We start from the raw sequence: 21,285 nt of genomic DNA, 5'->3' as shown, positions 1-21,285 counted from the left end.
ATTCCTAAGGGCTCCGGAAGCCTCTGCCTTCGGCTTGGTGTGCTTAATGAATGAGGGAGGCGCTCGCAGCTGGCCCGGCAGAGGACTCCCCCCAGGCAGAAGCAGGGATAGGAGACGAGCACATCTGGGGGACTCGTGCTGGGTGCCCTCAGGAGGGGTGGGGTGAAACGGTGGAGGGGGATAGGTGACACCTCCCTCCCCCCTGCCATCAGCCCCTGGGAACCCACCCTGTCATGTCTCCAGACTGCCCCCTCAGACAGCTGCGGAGAGCCTGAGGACAGGGCTTGGGCAGGGTGGGGTGCGTAGGATAGGAGGGAGACAAAGTCTTCCTTAACTTCCATCACTGAACATCTGGTTCCACCTAGTGGCCTCCGACGTTCCAACTGCCGGAGGCGAACCCGGGAAGCTCAGGACCAGCAGAGGGGGTGCTCTTTCAGCCAGTGGGTGTTTCCTGAGTCCCTACTCCGTGCCAGGCACACGCTGCAGTGCAGTGGGGCATATCCATAAGTATAAAGAAGAAGATGGCTAACATTTTCCCAGCTCACCCCATGCCAGCCCTGGGCTAAGGGCTACACAGTCTTGGCACATACCTGACACGGAGCACTGGGGATCAGAGCCTGGCCTTGACTTCTTTGGACTTCAGTTTCCACTTCTGAAAAGTAAGAAGGGTGGTGTAGATCATCCTTAGGGTCTCCTCCTGGATAAAAATCTGTAAGGCTCCACAAAGGAGTGGTTAAGACTTTTAGCTTTAGAGTTGGACAAACCTGCATTTGGATCCCAGCTGGTGTTCATGAGCTGTGTGTCCCAGGGCAAGTTACTTTACTTCTCCGAGCCCGGGGTACTAATGTCAAGATTAAGTATGGTAATTATACCAAGTGTTTAGCTCAGGGCCTGGCACTTGGTGAGTGCTCAGTAAATAGTGGTGGCGATGTGGATGGTGACCCTAGTTACCAAAATAGCCACATCACAAGGCAGAAGGTAGTTTCAACAACAGCCTAAGTGCCTTGGGCGTTTGGAAGCAGCTGACTCACTCGGGGGCAGGGCCAGGGGTCAGTTCTCCAGTGGGATTGAGAAAGCACAATTCCGAGGGGGGACCACAGGATGCTGGGGATGAGGGCTGGGTGCCCGGTGCATCTCCCACAGCTCCTCCTCCACCCTTCCCGAGCATGTGAGCCTGAGTCCTGGCTGCTCCGCTCTGCTGGGGGGGCGGGGGGCCGGCCAGGGGGGTGCTGGCAACAAAGGGGACAGCTGAGTCCTTGGCTGACCTAACTTCTGGGTGAACCTCTGCCTCTTTGTTGTGACACTCTGAACCCCAGACATGGTCAGTCCTTCAGCCACCTGTGTCCCGTGTCCCCGTGAAAAGGATGAACAGTAAGAAGCCGGAAAGAAAAATGTTTAAAAGGCCATAGATGCTTCCCTGACCTTGTCTGAGGGTATGTCAGTGTTTTTCTCTTCTTCTCTTGCTCCTCTTCCTTTTTTTCTTGGGATTCCTATTTTTATGCAGCAGGTTTGGGGCCCCTCTGGGTGTGGAGGATTTCCTGGTCAGGAAGTCTTCCAGGAAAGTCACTTCCAAGTTGCTCTGCTCCTGGGAGGCCCTGGTTGATGTTTGCTGAGTGCGTGAGTGACTTGCAGCTCGGGCCCCAGAGGTCCGGCTGCGCTTCTCTTGCTCTGGGCCACGAGGCGCGGGACACAGCGGCCGGCCCTCTCCTTGTTTTTAGTCCATTTTCTTCCGCTTCCTGGGGCTGCCTGTGGGTGAGGGGCTCCTCGGGCCTCACCCCGAACCCTCCCCTCTGTGTGCTTGCACCCTCTCTGGCCCCCTGACCCACCCGCGCCTCCACCCTCCTCTCTCTCCTTTCTCGGGAGCTGCAGATCATTTCTTCCCAGATCTTGACCCGAATGACTGTGGCCCATTCACTTCCACGAGCGCAAAGCTGAGGCTTTCTCCCAGCCTCACTCCACATTCTTCCCCGCACAGATGAGTGCCTCACTGTCCACTCCATGCCCAGGGATCAGCCAGAGCCCTCCAAGGCTGGCGGTTTTCCTGCGCTCTGCTCTTTGCCACCCTCCAGACTGCTGCCTTCCAAAGGGTGCCCCTGCCTCTTGTCCTCCTGCATCCTCCCGCTCCCGGCTGCCTGCTGAGACCCCAGCTGGCCATCAGGGAACCCTCGAAATAACCTGCTCAAGTCACTGTTCCTCTGCTCAGCAGCTTGTAACACTCTCCACTGCCTTTGGGATAAATGGAAACCCCTCGGCCTGGCAGACACAGTCCTTCCTGGTCCCTCCTCTGCTGACCTCTCCAGGCTCCCTGCCCCAAGCTCCCAGGCTCTCTTCCGCAGTCCCCTGCATCCCAGCCTCCTTGACATTCCTGCTGGCTCTCAGGGGCATTGCCCCGGTCACATCTCTGAGCCATAGCCCTGCTGTATCTTCTGCCCAGAGCGCTGACTTCCCTATCATCTGTCTGGCAGACACAGTCATGTCTCAGGAACCATTCAAACGCCCGCTCCTCTGGGAGGCCTTCCAGATCCCTCCAGGCCCCTGTGGGTTCCCTCAGCGACTTGTCCTTTGCCATTCACAACATCTATCACACTGAATTATAATTACTTATTGACATGTTCCTTTTCCCCTCCGGAAGGAATGTTGCTTGGTGGCAGAGGTCTTTCACCCTTTTGTTTTCTGACTGTCTGGAGCATAGCAGGTGCTCAGTAAATATTGGTTATTGCAAATGTCCATCCATCACGTGTCTGGATCAGAATGTGGTTTTCAAGTTTTGATTTTGCTGCTTTCTGCAGGGAGTTCATGTGCTGATGAGGCAGGCAGATGGACTGGTGCCTGTTGAGTTACAAGCTCTGGAGTCGGATCCGGGTCCTGGGCTTGGCTTTACCATGTATTAGCTGTGTGCTAAGTGACTGACCTCTGCAAGCCTGAAAAATGGTAATGGTAGCCTTTGCCCAGTCGAGCGGTTGTGAGGGTTAGTGGGGAAGTCAGCCAGGTGCTAGTGAGTGTTTGAGAAAGGACAGCGAGTGTTATCGTCCGGTTTCAAACGGAAGAGCTGCCGGAGAAGTGCCTCCTGAGGCCGAGTCTGGAGGCCCGTGTTTCAGTCCCGGCTCGGCCTCTGCACCCCGTGGGACCCTAGGCCAGCCACATTCCCTCTCTGGTGTCCGTGGTGGGAGCAGCTGGCCTCCGAGGGCCCCGCAGGTCTGACCTGCTGCTGCCCTGTGGGGCCGAGGAGGATGTCCTGGAGGGCGAGATGTGTGAGGGCAGCAAAGAGTGCTCTATGTCCAGCAGAGGGCCCTGCCCAGCCCCTGGCCAGCCAGTGGGAGGGAGCAGCTCGAGTCTACTGGAGCAGGCTGGTGATGCCAGATGCCTGACTGGAGGCGGACCAAGCGGCCCGCTGCCTCTCTCCGGTCAGCCCAGCGCTTGGGTCCCTCGCCCTCACCTGCTCTTCGGGGAGGCGTCCGGCCATGCGGCGGCTGTGGCCACTGGCCGTCTCTCTTGCCGTGCTATTGGCTGCAGGGCTGAGCAGAGTCTCTGGGGGTGCCGCCCTGCCCGCGGGCCGGCACAGGGCCGAGGCCCAGGAGCAGCAGAGCCGGTCCAAGAGAGGCACCGAGGATGAGGAGGCCAAGGGGGTGCAGCAGTATGTGCCCGAGGAGTGGGCCGAGTACCCCCGGCCCATCCACCCTGCTGGCCTACAGCCCTCCAAGCCCTTGGTGGCCACCAGCCCCAACCCAGACAAGGATGGGGGCACGGCAGGCCGCGGCCAGGAGCCTCGGGGCAATCTGACAGGGACGCCGGGCCAGAGGCTGCAGATTCAGAACCCCCTGTACCCGGTGACTGACAGCTCCTACAGAGCTTATTGCATCATGGTCCTGGCCCTGGTGGTGTTTGCCGTGGGCATCGTGGGAAACCTGTCGGTCATGTGCATCGTGTGGCACAGCTACTACCTGAAGAGTGCCTGGAACTCCATCCTGGCCAGCTTGGCCCTCTGGGATTTTCTGGTCCTCTTTTTCTGCCTCCCGGTGGTCATCTTCAATGAGCTCACCAAGCAGAGGTTGCTGGGCGACGCCTCTTGCCGGGCCGTGCCCTTCATGGAGGTGAGTGTGCGTCCTGTCAGAGCTCGGCTCTGGGCTGTCCGAAGCGGGCTCTGTGGGTGCGCAGGACCCCAGAGGCCTGGAGCTCTGTCTCGCTTCTCATCCCGTTTGGGCAAGGAGACAGGTGCTGCATTGATTCCTGGTGGCTCTCAGGTAAACGCAGCCAGCTAAGGGGAGGAGGGAGGTGGGCAGGAGCTCTGGGGGCCAGCCCCAGCCCGGTCTCTTGCTTCGGGAGCAGCCTCAAGGCGAATCTCTCCCCCTTTCTCTGCTCTGAACCGTCCCCTCCCCTCCTTAACCCCCCTCCATTTGTCCACACAGGAAATCGCTCTGTCCACAGTATGTCTCCTTTTCTCCCTCTTTGCCACTGCCCTGCCCTTCTTTACTTCTGAATATCCTGCTTCTCCAAGCAGTGTGTGAAGGGAGATCCCAGTTTCCTGCAGCGCCCCCCAAAATCAAGTCAGTGTCCACTCCCCATGAATGCAAACACCAGAAAGAAAGTCCCTTCCTTACCATGATGGTTGTTGCTCTCTGAAAGGGTGCCGGAGCCCAGGGGTGAGGGGCTCAGTATCAGCTCTGTCTCTGACACACTGGGTATCACTGGGCAGGTGACGCCTCCTGTCCAGTTTGCTTAGCTCCCAACCATGGGGTAGATCAGATGGCCCCTCTGGCAGGTTTCTTCTACAATTCCAAAGTAAACCATCATCCTCACCTCTGGGGACTTCCACCTTAAGACAGGTGCATGGGTGATGATGGAGGTATAGATCATATACAGACACCTTAATCAAAACATTACAAAAATATACCAATCTTTGTGCATTTAGGCAAGATCCAGCAAGGCCAGCCACCGTGCCTGTACAGGAGCACAAAATAAGCAAGCAGCCTTTTAAATTTTGGCTACATTGCGGGGAGTGGGTACTCACGAGGACGGGAGTGACTGGCCTCCCCGTGAAGGCTGCTGCTCTTCCAGATGCGTGGAGGATGCTGTGGGCCATGGGTGATGTGCCCGGGGTGGAGAAGGAATCAGGATCAGGCATGTGGGCCCTATTCCCAACTCTGTCCCCAGTTCCCTGTATATTAGTGATGATTTCATATTTGGACAGCCTGAGGCTCAGCAGTTGGTGCAGCCCCTCGTGTCCTTCCCAACCCGGGGAGACCACTTAACCGGGGCCCAAAGGTACTCAAACCTCAAAGAAGATCCTGCAACTGGGGCTAGGCTTGGCATCTTAATTATCCTGTAGGGTGCAGAGCCCAGGCGCCCCATGAGAGGCCGGACACAAGGACTAGGTGAGGAACCAGGCTTTACCCTTCACTAGCTGAGTGACCTAGGTAAGTGACCTAACCTGTCTATACCTCAGTTTTGCCCTCTGTAAGTTGGGGATAATAATAATAAAAACCATCTGAATGAATTCTTGAAAGATTAAATGGGTAATATCTACAAAGTCCTTCGCATTAAAATAATTCAGTAAGGGCGCGCCTGGGTGGCTCGGTCGTTAAACAACTGCCTTCAGCTCATTATCCCAGGGTCCTGGGATCGAGCCCCACATCGGGCTCCCTGCTCGGCGGGAAGCCTGCTTCTCCCTCTCCCACTCCCCCACTTGTGTTCCCTCTCTTGCGGTCTCTCTCTCTGTCAAATAAATAAAGTCTTTAAAAAATAAAATAAATAAAATAAAATAATTCAGTAAGTATTGGGTTTTGCCAGGAAAGGGAGAGGAGGAGGACAGACATATGGGAACTCTTGTCTGCATGGAAGCCTGGCCATGCCTGACTATGGGTCTCAACATACCTAATACCCAGGCTGTGGCCTCCACCCTCCTAGGTTACTGGCTCCACACCTCCTAGAGGATGGAGATGGTCACGAGCTTGTAGAGCCCCCCCTTCAGGCTAGGTGATGGAGTACGAGTTAAAATACCCTGCTCTGGGGGTGCCTGGGTGGCTCAGTCGGTTAAGTGGCTGCCTTCGGCTCAGGTCATGATCCCAGAGTCCTGGGATCGAGCCCCGCGTCGGGCTCCCTGCTCAGTGGAGAGCCTGCTTCTCTCTCTCCCTCTGCCTGCCGCTCTGCCTACTTGTGCTATCTCTCTGTCAAATAAATAAATTAAAAAAAAAAAAAATCTTAAAAAAAAAAATACCCTGCTCTGGAACACTTTTATAGGGAGGATCCCAGGACGGACCCCAGGAGGGAGCAGGAGAAGACAACTTGGAATTTGATTTTTTTGGTTTTGTCCAAGCCCCAAAGGCTGCTCATCCGCAGGGCTCCCCTGCCAAGGGAGGGGCGCGGGTTCTCACAAAGATCACTTGCGGGCAATGCTAATGAGCCAGGGACTGTGTTCCCCCGGCCAGAAGAGGGAAGAATTTAGACAGAAGGGGGGATCTGAGCACAATCCCTGAGTGTGGTCGAGCATCATCCGACAGCTTGGGAGGATTCTTTTCTTCCTCTTTTCTCTCTGGCACTTTCTTCCCCTGCTGCTCTGGCTTCTTTCTCTTGGCTCCCGGGGCGAGTTTCCTCAGTGCTCAATGAATAGCATCCGGGAGGGTGGGCCCAGGCTGTTTTGGAGGGGGGCTGCTTCCCCACACAGCCAGGCCCTGGGCTTTTCTGGATAGGATGGGGAGAGTGAGTGTGTATGTGAGTGTGTGTGTGTGTATCTCAGCCATATTTCAAAAACCTTTCACCTGATGCACATAATGGGATGTGGGAATGGAAGGACCTGCAAAGACCCAGAACTTCTATGTCTTTGTCTTAATGCCTCATTCGAGATGATTTTTCAAAGTCTCAGAGAGCATAAGGGTCTGTGGGACCCAGGCCATTCATTCCCTCGCCCAGGAGGCAAAGAAGCAAGGTGGAAAGAGTGGGACCGGTCTGCACGTGGACCTCAACTCTGCCATTGACCGAGTCACTTGTCCTGCCTGAGCTAGTTTCTTCCCGTGTGGGATTGTCAGCTGCAAGGATTTGGTGACAGGGTGTGAAGTGCCTGGTGCCTGACGTGTGAGAAACGCTCACTAAATGTCATTCCTATCATTTCTGCACTTGCCACTCAGCTCCCCGTCTAGGCTGGAGACCAGGCACCCTGCCCCCTCCCCCCAGCCCCCACCCCCCGCCCCCAGGCCCTCTGGCTTTGACCACATGCTCATCTCCTCCACACCTTTGCCCACAGGTCTCCTCACTGGGAGTCACCACCTTCAGCCTCTGTGCCCTGGGCATCGACCGCTTCCACGTGGCCACCAGCACCCTGCCCAAGGTGAGGCCCATCGAGCGGTGCCAGTCCATCCTGGCCAAGCTGGCCGTCATCTGGGTGGGCTCCGTGATCCTGGCCATGCCTGAGCTCCTACTGTGGCAGCTGTCGCAGGAACCTGCCCCCACCACGGGCACCCTGGACTCATGCATCATGAAACCGTCAGCCAGCCTGCCCGAGTCGCTCTACTCGCTGGTGATGACCTACCAGAACGCCCGCATGTGGTGGTACTTCGGCTGCTACTTCTGCCTGCCCATCCTCTTCACTGTCACCTGCCAGCTGGTGACGTGGCGGGTGCGGGGCCCTCCGGGGAGGAAGCCCGAGTGCCGGGCCGACAAGCACGAGCAGTGTGAGAGCCAGCTCAACAGCACAGTGGTGGGCCTGACGGTGGTCTACGCCCTCTGCGCCCTCCCCGAGAACGTCTGCAACATCGTGGTGGCCTACCTCTCCACGGAGCTGACTCGCCAGACCCTAGACCTCCTGGGCCTCATCAACCAGTTCTCCGCCTTCTCCAAGGGGGCCATCACGCCCGTGCTCCTCCTGTGCACCTGCAGGCCGCTGGGCCAGGCCTTCCTGGGCTGCTGCTGCTGCTGCTGGGGGGGGTGTGGCGGCGCCTCAGCCGCCCGTGCCTCGGACGCCAAGCTCAAGGCCGCCGCGCCCTCCTCCATCTACTTCCACAAGCCCAGGGAGTCGCCCCCGCTCCTGCCCCTGGGCACGCCTTGCTGAGGCCAGGCTCCAGCCTGGGAGAGGCACCGGGGCAGGGGCACGGAGGGGCGGGGAGGGCGCCTGGGTCTGGTGTTTCTGCCCCCATAGGTCTTGCTTCTCTGCCATCTTGCTCTCTAGTGATGGACTTGGTTCCTCCTGCGGGGGTTTGGGTTCAGGCACAGCAAAGCCCCCTGCCTCAGCAGGACCTTCCCTGTCACTCTGTGGGGCCTGCCAGCCCTGGGCTCTCAACTGGTGGGTGGTGATGCTTCCGGGTCCTTAGAACTGCCTAGAAACTCTCAGTTCCCGCCCCTCTGCCCCCCCCCCCCAGCCGGGAGCCAGAACTTCACCTGTCTCTGTCTTGGAATCTGCTATACTTTAGTTGGGCCCTCTCTAAGTATCATCTTCCTGACACTCATCCATCCTAGAATAGGGGGTCCTTTGGGGGTCAGCCCTACCTGGCTCTTCTCTGGACCAGATCTTCCCCAGCCTTGGACACCTCCTCCTCCTCCTGGCAACTCCCCTCCTTCCAGAGGATTTCTCTCTCCTTCCTCTTCCTTCTTTGACATATCCTGGGTTGCCCTGTCCCCACCTCCCTTGGTGGATCCCCCTCTGTAGCAGGCCCTTCTTCAAAAACAATAAACTAGGTAGAACTATCCCTGTGCCCACTGGAGTTTCTTGTGCTACACCCTGACAGTGCCCAGATGCACCTGGCCCTTCTCCAGGACAGGTGGGACCCTAGGGGGATTCCTCCTGGCCCCCTCTGGCCCTTTCTGGCCTGTGGCTGATAGCCTGCCCAGCCCAACAGCCCTATGGCTTTTGAGGGGCAGAGTGGAGGGAGGGCTTGGGAAGTAGAGACTAAGTCTTCATCCTGACGTGAGCCTGAGCATCCTTGGGAAGTCAAAAGGCTTCTGGAGCCCCCACCTCTGCTCCTCGCTCTCCACAAAGCCCCCATTTTAGAGAAAACAGCAGCCTTCCCTCTGTGAGCCCTGGGGGTTCCAGCCCCTCTGACTCTGAGAGAGCTGCTCTTGTTCAGTTTCTTAGAACAGACTGTTTTGCCTGTAGACGGCCCAGCTGCCTGTTCCCCGTCTGCCCCCATCCTGCCCCCACCACACCCCCTTCCTGGCAGCCAGAGGTCCATCCTGTGCCCTCAGGGACCCTTCAGCTCCTCCTGCTGGTCCTGCCCCAGGTGTCCCACTTCCACCGGGTCCCCCTCTGGGGCCCTTGCAAAGGCCCCCTTAACCTTGTTTGGGCCCAGAGAAGCTGGCCCGAGGTCAACCAGAAGGGACACCTTGGCCTAGGCCACAAATCACTCCCTGCCTCCTAAGCCCAGCTTCTTTCAGAACCACCCTTCCCCATCCAAAGTGCAGCTCCGGGTCCCACCAGCAACTTCTGGCTGCCAGGTCTACCTAGAACCTCTACAGGGGGCCTTGGAAGGGCCCCAGGGACCCGGGATGAAGAGGGACAGTGGTTGCTGAGTGCACTGGGCCCCATTCTCCTCTGTCTACCCCACCCACACCCATTGGCCTCAGCCCGGCCCGGACCCAAGCCTCCTTCCCCCCCCTCTTGGGGATCTTAATGGCCTTGTTCTCTCTTCCTGGCACCCACCCCCAGGATGGGTGACGCCAAGAGAGAGGGAGGCCGTTGCTAAGTGATGAGGCCGCCATGTGCTGAGGAATGACACCCACCCATCTCTCAGCAGACCTGTTGCCACAGCGACTGGAGCCTTCGGCTTTGTCTGTAGAAACTTAAGATGGGTGGGTGGGGGGCAGGTTGGAGAGGGGGCCAAAGGCAGGCTTGCGGCACTGAGGTCACCAGGGCCATTTCTCCCACACCCCCAACTTCCTCTCTACCCCCACTCCCACCCCCAGTCCTAGACTCACCAGGAGCTTCCCATGGGATGTAGGGAGGGGGCCCGGGGTGAACTGAGGTAAAGTCTGGCACCGGGAGAGGGCTGAGGATGGAAGGCTGAGGAAAGGGGAGGGGGGGAGCCTCAGCATCCTGTTTGGGAGGCCTTTTCCAGAGGGCACCCCCCCACACACACACATCCCTGTCTCTCCCTCCTGCTGGTTGGCCAGCTCAGAGCTGAAGGGAGGTGGGGGGATGGTGTCTCCAGGGCCCTGCCACCACCTCAGCCTCCCACGCCTGCCAACGTGAGTGGCTTGCAAGATTAGTCAGCAGGCCAGTAGAGCCTTGGGAAAGAGCCACTGTCCCTCCAGCCTGGGCCAGCTGGGGGAACAATGTGGCATTTGTTGCTTAGGGGTCCCAGGCTTGGGATGGGGGAGCAGGTTGGCACAGTGGTGGGTGGTGGATTTGAGCTGGGATGCTCAGAGGCAGCGCAGACATTCTCCCTCTCCATCAGGGCGGACTTTAGACCAGCCCTCAGACCCCTGATCCGGGGTGGGGTGGGGTGGGGTGGGGGGGAGGGCAACCCACTGAGCCTCCCCCCTCCGCTGGGAGAGCACCAGCGCTTCGCGGTGAGAATCGCCTCCCTGCATTCAGACTGGATGGTTACTGAGCCTCTCAGTTTCCTCATCCATAAAATGGGAATAACCCCTCTCTCAGAGGACTACAGTTGTTAAATGGGACAAGATACATAAAGAATCTGGCATGACGCCTGGCACCTTTTCTTCCTTTCCTCCCTTTCCTCCTTTTGGGAAATGAATTCTCTAGTACTACAGAGTAGGCTTGGCCAGGGTACTCTCAAAACTCATCCAGGCTTTGGCGCTTCAAAGGGCCCCAAGCATGAGGATTTACAGGTAGACGCCCAAGTCTGTTCCCTGCCCAAGTTTCACAAGTTCTTCAGGCCCTATTAGGCACCTGCTGTGTGCAGACAGGGCGGTAGGAGGATGCCTACTTGCTCGTCACCAGCTCATCCTGACTAATCTCAGATGTTGCCCTTCATCCGGGGATTCGGGACGGGGAAAGGCAGGTCAACCCTGACACCTGCCCCCGTCCTGCTCCCCGTATGAGCGACAGGCCTCTTCCGGCCTCCCAGGCCAGGGGCAGCCTCTGCAGCAGGGGGAGCACAGGGGCAGGCTGGCCCCAGCTTCGACCTCCTTAACCAGGAGGCACATTTCCTATTCCTTAGAGCTGGAAGACACCCTAAAATCATTTTGCTCCCTTTGCCAAATTCCATCCACGTTCTTTCCTCAGACTCCCCTGAGGCAAGTGATTTCTGACGAGAAAAGTGCCTCCAGGAGGAAGCCCTGGGCCCCAAGAAAGGGCTGGTGAAGTTCAGAGCCAACAGGCTCAGAACTCTGAGCCCTGGGCTCCCTGCTCCCAGATCTTAGCAAACCCTGTGGCTCCTTCTTCCTACAGAGGCAGGACGAGAGGGCATGGAGCAGCTGTAGGGGCCTGCTCCATTTTCCGGCGGGGAGGGAGGCTGGGGGGGGGGCCAGCAGGGGGGAGGCGGGGCTTGCTGCAAAACTGGGTCAAGATGGCCCCGGATTTGGGTAAGCAGGGCCCACAAGGCTCTACGGCAGCTCTGAGGTTGGGGTCAAGCGGGGGAGAGGACTGAGATTGGGCAGAGGGATAACGGGGCACCCTCTCCCAGAAAACCAGGAGCATTGACACTAGGAGGGGAGCAGGGAAGGAGGGATGCCATCGGGCCCTAAAGGCCTTAGAGGACAAGTAACTGGCTCATCATGCGTGGGGACAGAGTTCCGGCTTCGGCCCAGCTCTGGCTGCCAGGTGGGGTTCTGAATGGACTCTTGGGAACCAGAGGCTCAGGCCTGCACACATCGGGATGCAGCCCCACACTCCCGCCATGCTGACCCCCAGCCCACAGACTTGCTGGGCTCCCCTTGGCAGCTGCAAGCTCAGAGCCGGGACCGCATGTAAGTCTGACGAGGGAGGGAGGAGGAGGCCGGGCAAGGCCCAGGCACACGTGCGGGAGGCCGCTTTGTGAGGTGCCATTGTGTGCCCAGCATGAGCGCGTGCCTTGCTCTCTGTGGCTGTTTGTGCCCAGTGTGCGGGCCTGCCAGTCCTCCTGCGGTGTCTACAGACAAATAACCAGCCCCGGACGCCCCCCCAACACAAAACTGGTCATTTATTCTTGTTGTTAGGAGGCAAAAAAATGTACAGTTACAAGAATCATTTTCCAAACAGAGGTTAAATATGAGCTAAAAGTGTAAAAAAGGAAGAGGAACATCACTTTACAAATCATTAAATTAAACAAATAAACAAACAGAAAACAAAACCCAAAGAACCAACCCCCCATGCTGAGTTCTCTCCTTGTGCAACTCTGCAAAATGAGAACAGAAAATGAGGTGGCCCATGGAGTTGGGGGCCCTAGGAAGGGGCAGGAGGGGCTGCCGGGGCCGCGTGGAGGCTGGCCTCCTGCCCCTTTGGCCCGGTTGTCTCTGGCACTCGGGTGTGCCCGGTGGCCCTACTGAGACTGGGGGCAGAGAGGGGCACCTCTGGACGCTCCTGTCAGCCTGTGACATTCAAGCACTGCAGGGACAAGCCAGACTGAGAAGTGGAAACAAACGGGACATGGGGACGGCCACCAGTGCCCAGGCTGGTACCTGCCCTAGGGGCTCTCACTTTCCTAATCTCGACCTGCCCAGAGCCAGCCCTGCCTCTCTTGCCTTCCTTCCACACCACCCCCCTCCCAGATCCTGATGGGCCCCTGCAGCATCAAATGGTTGATTTTAGTCTTTGCTTAAATTAAAAAATTAAAATATATATACATATATATACTGTACACACAGGACAATAACAGAAGAGTGTTGAAAAGGGCAGCGTAGGGGTGGGACACGGGAGAGTGGAGGGCAGGGGCTGTGGGGCCTGGGCTGTTAAGGGGACGGAAGCCGGGGGGGGGCAGAGGGAAGGGGGAGGGCCAGAGGTTAGGGGACCAGAATGGGAGCAGTTTATTTTACAATAAAATCAGGAGTTCAAACCTCAGCAGAACAGGACTCTGGGATCCCCAGAGGGCCCCTCCCCACGCTGAGTGAGGAGGGGCAGGCTTAGGGGGGACGGCGGGGTGGGCGGGGAGCTCGGCTTCGGGTTTGGATGACAGCAGGTCCCTGGTCCGAGGGGGAAGGACCGCGGTCTCAGCTTCTCCGTGACTTTGAGTGTTGAATAAGCCACTGTAGGGTGATGTCTGGGTGGAGGACAACGGAGAAGTTTAGAGGCCTTCCCGTGCTGGGCGGACTGGGGAGGTAGGGAGCAAACACCCAGGGGCGTGGCATAAGCCCAGGGCTTCCGAAACTGCAACTGGGGATCAGCTCTAAGGGCACCAGAAGCCCAGAGCCATCCAGCTCCAAACAGCCCCAGATGCGTGGCGGGGGGTGTGTGGGTGCTGGGAAAGCCGGAGCCGTGGGATGTCACAGCGGGGACTGCCTGATCCAACCCTGTGATGTTATAGTGCGGGACGTGAGGCCCACGGAAGGGAGTGATCGGCCTAAGATCACACAACCAGTCAAGGGCAGAGCTGGGGTAATGCTCAGAATCTGAGCTCCCTGGATACCGGTCCCACCCCAGGAGACGATTCGAGCTTTGGGCTTCAAGGAAAGTTGTGGAGGGAAAAGCTTTGAGAGCCACTGTATGAGAATCCCCAGGAGTGCCTCTCTGCTCCTCCCCTTGCCCTGTGGCTGTTCCCAGAATGTCAGCAACTCCCCCATACCCACGCGCACCAATGTTGTCCTTTTCTTTGCAGGAGATGGAGTAGCAGCAGATCTCTCGGTCCTGGATGGCAGAAAGATTCCTGGGGGGGAGCCAGAGGAGAACCTGCTGAGGCTAGGACTGCCCAAGGGGCCTGGGGCTGGGGGCAACAGAGTCCTTTTCCTGCTGAAGGAGCTACACCGGGAGGGCGAGGCTCCTGGCGAGGTGGGCTCTGCTGCCACCGTGTGGCGGATACTGAGAGCAGCAGCAAGCCGTCTCTCCGTTGCCTGGGAAATTTGGGGAGCAGGGAGGAAGGACAGAGAAGAATAACCAAACTCACATTTTCTCAATCAGCTCCTTCTCATCCAATGCTCCCGGAAGGTCTCGCTTGTTACCCAGGACTAAGACCTACAGAGAAGGGAGGACAGGGACTAGGTCCAGGGCCGCTGCGCCAGGATAGCCATTTCCCCTCCCCCACCCCGACCGCCTTCACCTGCCTCCCGCCCTGCCCCCAGTGACTTCCCAGCTGGTTCCCTCCCCTCCCAATCCATTAGGCTGCTGACCGGGATGCCCTGCAGCTGGGGTTTGTCCAGTAGGTTGTGCAACTCATTCTTGGAGGCCTCAATCTTCTCCTGGTCAGCAGCGTCCACCATGTACCTGGGGGACAGCAGGTGGGGACAAGCATGATGACACTACAGGCCGAGAGGTAGGAACAGAAGCTGCGCTCGCAGGAGGAAACATCTTGCTGGGGCTTGGGCATCTCTGGATCTATGGGCTAGGGGCCTCCCCCACGGCCTGTCATCATCCTGTCATCCCAAAGTCCCCTCTGGACAAGCTGTCACGTAGGGGTGAAGCCTGGCCCTTTAAGATTAGGTGTAAATCCCTTCCAAAATGACCCTCTTCGGTCTCCACGGGAAGACTAGCCCTGGTTGAGTGAACAAAGCAAAGGCAGCCCCAGATTTTCTTACAGCAAGATACTTCTAAAAAATGAGGTCAAACACAACAAAAACAAAACAATCTTTTGTTGGGCATATATATCAAGGATAAAATTATTTTTAAAAAGCAAGGGAACAAATCATTTAAATTATACAAATTTCAGGATAGTGGTGACTCTAGGGTGGGGGAGGCAGGGAGACACAGGTACTTTCGGCTGGTTGATGCTCTGGCTCTCAGGTTGGCGGGGAGGTGCTCAGAGCGTTTTGCAGGCAAGAAACACGCAGCACGCGAAGCAAAGGCAGGCTTCGTATGGACCGGAAAGTGTACCCTGAACCAAGGACTGTGACTAATCCAGCTCTGCGCCTCTGGTCCCTGCAGGCGGTGAGGCTGGGGGGGCAGCCGGGGAGGGGTCCCCGCAGGTGGTGAGGTGGGGGGGAAGCTGGGGAGGAGTCCCCGCAGGCGGTGAGGCTGGGGCTTCCGAAGCCGGGGAGGGGTCCCCGCAGGCGGTGAGGCTGGGGGGGAAGCCGGGGAGGCTGAGCCCCGTATCCAACCCGGCCCTGCACTTACACGATGGCACTCACTCCTCGGCAGTAGCGCTCCCACATGCTGCGGAACCGGGGCTGTCCCCCGATGTCCCAGAGCTGAGTGAGGAGAGGGCAACATGGTCTCAGCAGCAGGCAGGCAACCAAACCCATCTTGGCTCCCCGTCCCCCTCCCCCACCCAGGGACTGGTTTGCTCTCCATCCCTCCTGTGCCTACACCCCTCTGACTGCCTCAGAAGTTCTGTGCTCTTTTCCCACCTCTCCAAGCCTCTGCCCTCCTTCAGCTTCTCCTCCCAGGGGTCTCAGATACCCTCCCCAACTCGTTCTGGGGGCCCCGCCCCAGCAGGCACACAGGTGGTCTTCTGTGGCCCCGAGCGTGTGCCCAGAGTTTTTGGCTTCCTGCCACTCACCTTGATGGTCACATTCCCTTTGGTGATTTTGCGCATGTTGAAACCCACAGTGGGGATCATATCCTCATTGAACTGTCCTGACTGGAAGGAAGAGTCAGAATTGGAAAAGGGGTCCAAGTCGACAGAACCCAGATGTGTGTCCCTGGCAGGCAAGGGCTGCCAAGAATAAAGCAGAGCCCAGGCCAGAGCGTCACAGGCACCCTCTGCAAGGGGCACGGGGCCATCTCCTGAGAGTCCCTTGCTTTCAGGCAGGACGGCCATCAACAACTCAGGTGTCCACCCACTCCACGCGGCTCTCCTGTGAATAAGAGGCCCTGTCTTCTCCTGCTCGCCTCAAAGTCTCTCAGCCTAGACAGAGAAAAAATTCTTCCTAAGGTCTAACCACCATCTCTCTGTCGCAACGGAAGCCCCTTTACTGCACTGAGTCTCCAGTGGAGCAGAAGAGCAATCAGCTGCCAGCAGAAGGACCTCAAACAGGTCAGGGCAAACAGGGGGGAATCTCAAGGGAAGCAGACGTATCTTCAAATGAGCAGTAAATATTTTGATGGAAGGTAAATAGGCCACCCCAAAATGCACTGCACACGAAGCAATTTCTGGATTATCCATGGTTCTGGTTTATTTGCACTATACTCTGTTTGTTAGGGCGAATAATCCATACTCTACATTCCCTGTTGACTCATGTTGTCTCCCACGAGACCGAGAGCTTCCTGGGGAGGGGAACCATGCCCCCATTAACAACATTAGCAAATGTTTGCTGAATAAGAAGTCGACTATAATTCCATATCCCATAACCCATTTTCAAATTCTTTTATTTATTTATTTATTTTTAAGATTTTATTTATTTGTGAGTGAGAGAATGAGAGACAGAGAGCATGAGAGGGAGGAGGGTCAGAGGGAGAAGCAGACTCCCTGCTGAGCAGGGAGCCTGATGTGGGACTCGATCCCGGGACTCCAGGATCATGACCTGAGCCGAAGGCAGTTGCTTAACCAACTGAGCCACCCAGGCGCCCCATTTTCAAATTCCAATGATCTTCATGTCTCCCCCTCTGAATCATCTCCAAGATGTCTAGATTGCTCTAAACTAGCCCCAGGCCTGAAGTAAGGCCAGGCCAAACTCCCTCCAAGGTCATCTTCATGTTCCCATGTAGGACACTGCTGCTCACCACCCTCCTCCCCCAGATGCAGGAGATGGGGCTTATTTAACCTTGAATCTGAGGGTGACAGCCTTGTCTCTGTACCATGCCATTTTCTTCTGCCAGGTGGCAGGAATAATTTACCTCATGTCACATACAGAAGTCAGGGGCTCTGACCATTAGCCAAGATGTAGGAGATGATGATTTCTTATTCAGAGCCTGTAGGCCTGAGTGAAGACTCCTGAGGTCCCATCTGAATGAGAGGGATTGATTCCCTTTTATCTGCAAGAATCACCCAGACTCATTCACTAAGGCCCTTGGAAGTGAGAAGTGAGTCCCCATGACTGATGCTCGTGACAAGGTGGAGCAAGGGTTACTAACCTGTGGGCCACAGATGAACTTCAGAGAGTCCCTGAACCCCCTGAAATTGCACCCAATCTGCATGTGCAAAATTTCTGTTTGTATGGACATTTCTCTGGGGAAAGGGTTTCTAATGTGTGTTTTGTTTTGTTTTTTTAGAGGGAGAGAGAGCAAGCAGGGGGTGCGGGGCAGACGGAGAGAGAATTTTTTTTTTTTTTTAAGATTTTATTTATTTATTTGAGAGAGAGAACGAGATAGAGAGAGCATGAGAGGGTCAGAGGGAGAAGCAGGCTTCCCGCCGAGCAGGGAGCCCGATGCGGGACTCGATCCCGGGACTCCAGGATCATGACCTGAGCCGAAGGCAGTCGCTTAACCAACTGAGCCACCCAGGCGCCCCGAGAATTTTTTTTTTTTAAGATTTTTTAATTTATTTATTTGACAGAGAGAGAGAGAGAGAGAGAGACAGCTAGAGAGGGAACACAAGCAGGGGGAGTGGGAGAGGGAGAAGCAGGCTCCTGGCCGAGCAGGGAGCCCGATGTGGGGCTCGATCCCAGGACCCTGGGATCATGACCTGAGCCGAAGGCAGACGCTTAACAACTGAGCCACCCAGGCGCTCCGGAGAGAGAATCTTAACCCAGCTCCACGCCCAGTGTGGAGCCTGACTCGGGGCTCAATCTCACGACCCTGAGATCATCACCTGAGCGGAAACCAAGAGTTGAACGCTTAACCGACTGAGCCACCCAGGCGCCCTAAGTGTCTCTTATTTTTATCAGCTATCAAAAGGGCCCAAGAGCCCTAAAAGTTAGGAATCACTGAGAGAAAGGAGTGCCCTGAAGGAGGACGGCTTCTATTCTCGCTAAGGATGGAGACCCTAACCACATGCAGTCTAAGTCTCAAACTCCAGCAGGGTGCCAGGGTGGGGGCATCTGCTGGACCAAAGTCCACTCCTCCTCATCTGGGCTCATGAAGAACATAAAGGTCTGAAGAAGAAAGCCCGGTTTTTGTTAATCACTCATCATGGAGGAGCTTGGACAAGGCACTTCAACCTCTCTGGGCCTCAAATTTTCCTTCTGTGAAATGGGGAGAAGGGTTTTTGTTTCTAGAAACTGGCAAATAAGGCTCACAGAGTGCTTGGAAATGGCCTGGATATAGCATGAGGACCCATCTCGCATCTCTGGGAACTAGAAGACCCACAGGCTCCCAGATAAAGGAAAAGCCTAGCCTGGCCGAATGTGCTCCCGGGCACCCATATTTCCAGTTCAGCTGTGAACCAAAGCTAAGCTGGAACCAGGTTATGACTTCATTTCCCTGCTAATGCCTGCTGATCTCACAAGCTCCTCATTTAAGGTTAGAAGTAACCCCAAAGTCATGTGGTCTAACCTCTGGCCTCACTTGAATACGCTCTGGCTCATTCCCTCTCGGGTGGGCTCCAGCTCTCTGAGAGTTCTTTATAATGAGTCAAAAATCCATCTTCTTGTAACTCCCATCCCTTGTTCCAGAGGCTTGGGTACCCCGAGCGTTCTTCCATGTGACGGCCTTTACATATTTAAATGGCTTTAAACGGCTTGAAATATTTGAAAATGGCTCTCTTGGTTCCCTCAGGCAAAACATCTCCTACTTTCTACATCACAACTTTTTCAGAAGAACTCAAAAGATCAGTTTTAGGTTCTTAGAAGCATTGTGAAGTCTCTATATAATTATTTTTTCCAGTTCACATTAGCCTGCTGAGCGGCTAGACATATCAACTCCATTTCTATTTACAGTCAGACCTCATATAGCGAGTAGAAAAAGCCAAAGGGGGAAAAAGCTGAGACAAACAGATGCCAAATGAACAGGCAAAGGTGATTCAGAGAGTCAGTAGTGGGCATAGGAACAGAGCCCAGGGGTCCCAATTCTTCATTTCTTTCTGAAAGACACTCTACTGTGGTTATGCACAAGGTGGGCAGAAATACCAGTGCCGGCGCCCTGGAGATCCAAGAACACAGGTTCCCCTGATGCTGGAACTCCCACTGAAGTCCACAAGGGATGGTTTTTCTTGGGAAGCCTCTTTATAGGGAAATTTTGCTTGCACTTTTAGGATGTGCAAGCCGAAGTGGCAGATTGAATATTAGAAAGGGGAATGCACGGGGTGGGGGGCGCACTCCCTGTACCTCTCAGAAACTCTGCCCCTGACAGTGTCATTTGTGACTCCTGAGCTCTGTTCCTATTTTACATATGATGCAGGTCCAGGGGAAGCCCTCCTGACCAGGAAGTGGAACCCACCCGGGGACCTGTGGGTCTCTGGCCAGGAGCATGGCTTTCAGAAACGCTCCATGAGGAGAGTTTCCCTGGGGACTGGAGGGGACACGGAGGCTGAGCCATTAAAGCAGCAGGAACTTCCTCCTCTTGGCCTTACCCTGGAGACACCTCCCAGATGGAAATTACTAGAAGCCAAGCCACCCGGGCCTGCAGGATCAGAGTCCAGGCACTATGCACTATGCTTCCAAGGGGCCCAAGAGCCCGAGTCAATGCCCGATCTAACTAGAGGCCAGACTCTAGGCCCAGAGCCTGGGCAGACGGGAGCTCAGGGGTGCATGCTGGCTAGGAAACCATCACGCCAAAACACCCAGCGGGGGCCTGAAGGTCCTGCCCTGTCCGATGAGGAGCCAGGAACCATGGGGTGGAGGAAGGGGCAGAGGTCATCCGCCAAGCATGTTTGGAAAGGGAAGCGGGTGCCCAAACACGTGGCCACGGGGTACCCGCAGCTCCAGGCTCCAGCCCTCCGTCTGCACTCGCGCCTCTGGGATGCTGCGATCCATCAGGGGGCTCTCTTCCGGACGTGGGGCGGTACCTAGGCTGCCTGGCCACACTTCCTCGCTGACCTCTCTTAGGATGCGTGTTTGGGGCCAGTATGTGGCCGATTCACAATTCTCAGAATCCCTAGTATGGGGACTGGGGCCGGGCCGCGACAACCCCAGCGCCCCCTGCCCCAAGCCTCCCTGAGCCCCACACGCCCAGTCCGGCCAGGTTCTTTAAAGCAGGCCAGGTTCTTTAAAGCAGGCCGCAGCCATTACTGCAGCCTCAGCTCACACCCCCAGGGAGCTCGTCTTCCCTTTTTTTGAGACACATTTTAACTCCTTCCCCACCACTCCCAGGCAGCGAAAGACTAAAAACTGCCCACCTCGGACTCAACTACCCAAAGCCCTCAGAGCCCCTCTCTCCCGTGTCCCCAGAGTGGGCAGCGCCCCTCCAAACTCATCCTCTGGTCCGAGGCACCTCCAGCTGCAACTTCTGAGCCAGGCGGAGACTCCAAACTCCCTTTCCGATGCCACCCTCCCCGGACCCCCAGCGAAGACGCCGCGGGTTCCTGGAGGGGAGGAGTCTGGGCGCGAGCCAAGGGCCTCAGCTGATTCCACTATCCCCAGGGGGCGGGTCCCCCTCCCCCTCAATAGCGCGGGGCTTCCTCTTCCGGCAGAGAGGGGTTAAAGCCTCGGGGTGGGGCTGAGCTCGCCCAAGCCCCCTTCCCCACGCCGCTCCAGCCGCCGGGTCCCACGACCCTCCGCACGCGGGGCGGGCAGGCCCGGGCACTTTCGCCCCGTCATGCCCCCATGCGCGGGGACCGGAGGGGGCCTGTCTCTGCAGGCGGCGGTTCCCTCCTACCTCGTGACCCCCTGCGGCCGCCAGTCCCAGGGCCCCAGCCCGTGTCCTCGTCCCCCTTCCCCGCCCGCCCCCCCACCCCTCGCCGTGCCATCCCGGCCCGGACGGGAGAGCGGGTCGCGCGCCACCCGGGTCCCCCGCGGGCCGTGCTAGGCCCCAAGCGCCCGGGCCCGCTCCTCCCCCGCCCGGCGCCCGGCGGTGCCCGGCCATGCCAGGCGGCGACCCCGGCTCACCAGGGCGCGGCGCGGGCCGAGACAGGCCCGACCCTCGGCAGGCGCCCCGGGTCCGCGCCCCGCGCCCCGCGCCCCCGTACCGCGATCACGTTGACGAAGGTGGTCTTGCCCGAGTACTGCAGCCCGACCAGCGTGAGCTCCATCTCCTCCTTCCAGAACAGGGCCTTGAACCAGTCCAGCAGCTTGTTGAACAAAGCGATCATGGTCGCTGCCGCCGGCCCCGCCCGGTGCCGGCTGCCCGCCGCCCCTCGCTGCCCTCGCGCTGCGGCCCGGAGCGGCCCCTCCCCGGTGCGGCCCGGGTCCCGCGGCTCGGTGCGGGCGGAGGCTCGAGCGCAGCGGCCGACGACTCGCTGCCCCCGGATCCGCTCGCCGATGGGTGTGGCTTCAGCGCCCTCCTCCTCCTCCGCCGCC

At 57.4% G+C, this 21,285-nt stretch overlaps 2 protein-coding genes across 2 annotated transcripts; one reads left to right on the top strand and one right to left on the bottom strand.

Annotated features, from left to right (window-relative positions):
• Window positions 1-3,375: 3,375 nt before the first annotated feature.
• GPR37L1 (G protein-coupled receptor 37 like 1) lies at window positions 3,376-8,041 on the top strand. The gene is made up of 2 exons (XM_021682468.1): window positions 3,376-4,091; window positions 7,238-8,041. Exons 1-2 carry the CDS (start codon window positions 3,462-3,464, stop codon window positions 8,039-8,041), a joined length of 1,434 nt encoding a protein of 477 aa, XP_021538143.1. The 5' UTR covers window positions 3,376-3,461.
• Window positions 8,042-12,057: 4,016 nt separating this feature from the next.
• On the bottom strand, window positions 12,058-21,267 carry ARL8A (ADP ribosylation factor like GTPase 8A). Its single transcript, XM_021682467.2, has 7 exons — window positions 20,955-21,267; window positions 15,513-15,593; window positions 15,128-15,201; window positions 14,188-14,281; window positions 13,965-14,032; window positions 13,657-13,727; window positions 12,058-13,124 (listed from the first exon to the last, which is right to left on the bottom strand). Exons 1-7 carry the CDS (start codon window positions 21,075-21,077, stop codon window positions 13,075-13,077), a joined length of 561 nt encoding a protein of 186 aa, XP_021538142.1. The 5' UTR covers window positions 21,078-21,267; the 3' UTR covers window positions 12,058-13,074.
• Window positions 21,268-21,285: the final 18 nt, after the last annotated feature.

Source organism: Neomonachus schauinslandi, chromosome 6, assembly GCF_002201575.2.
Source record: "Neomonachus schauinslandi chromosome 6, ASM220157v2, whole genome shotgun sequence".
Taxonomy (NCBI): domain Eukaryota; kingdom Metazoa; phylum Chordata; class Mammalia; order Carnivora; family Phocidae; genus Neomonachus; species Neomonachus schauinslandi.
The sequence above is the reverse complement of the archived record's forward strand: the minus strand, read 5'-3'. Positions and strand labels throughout refer to the sequence as shown.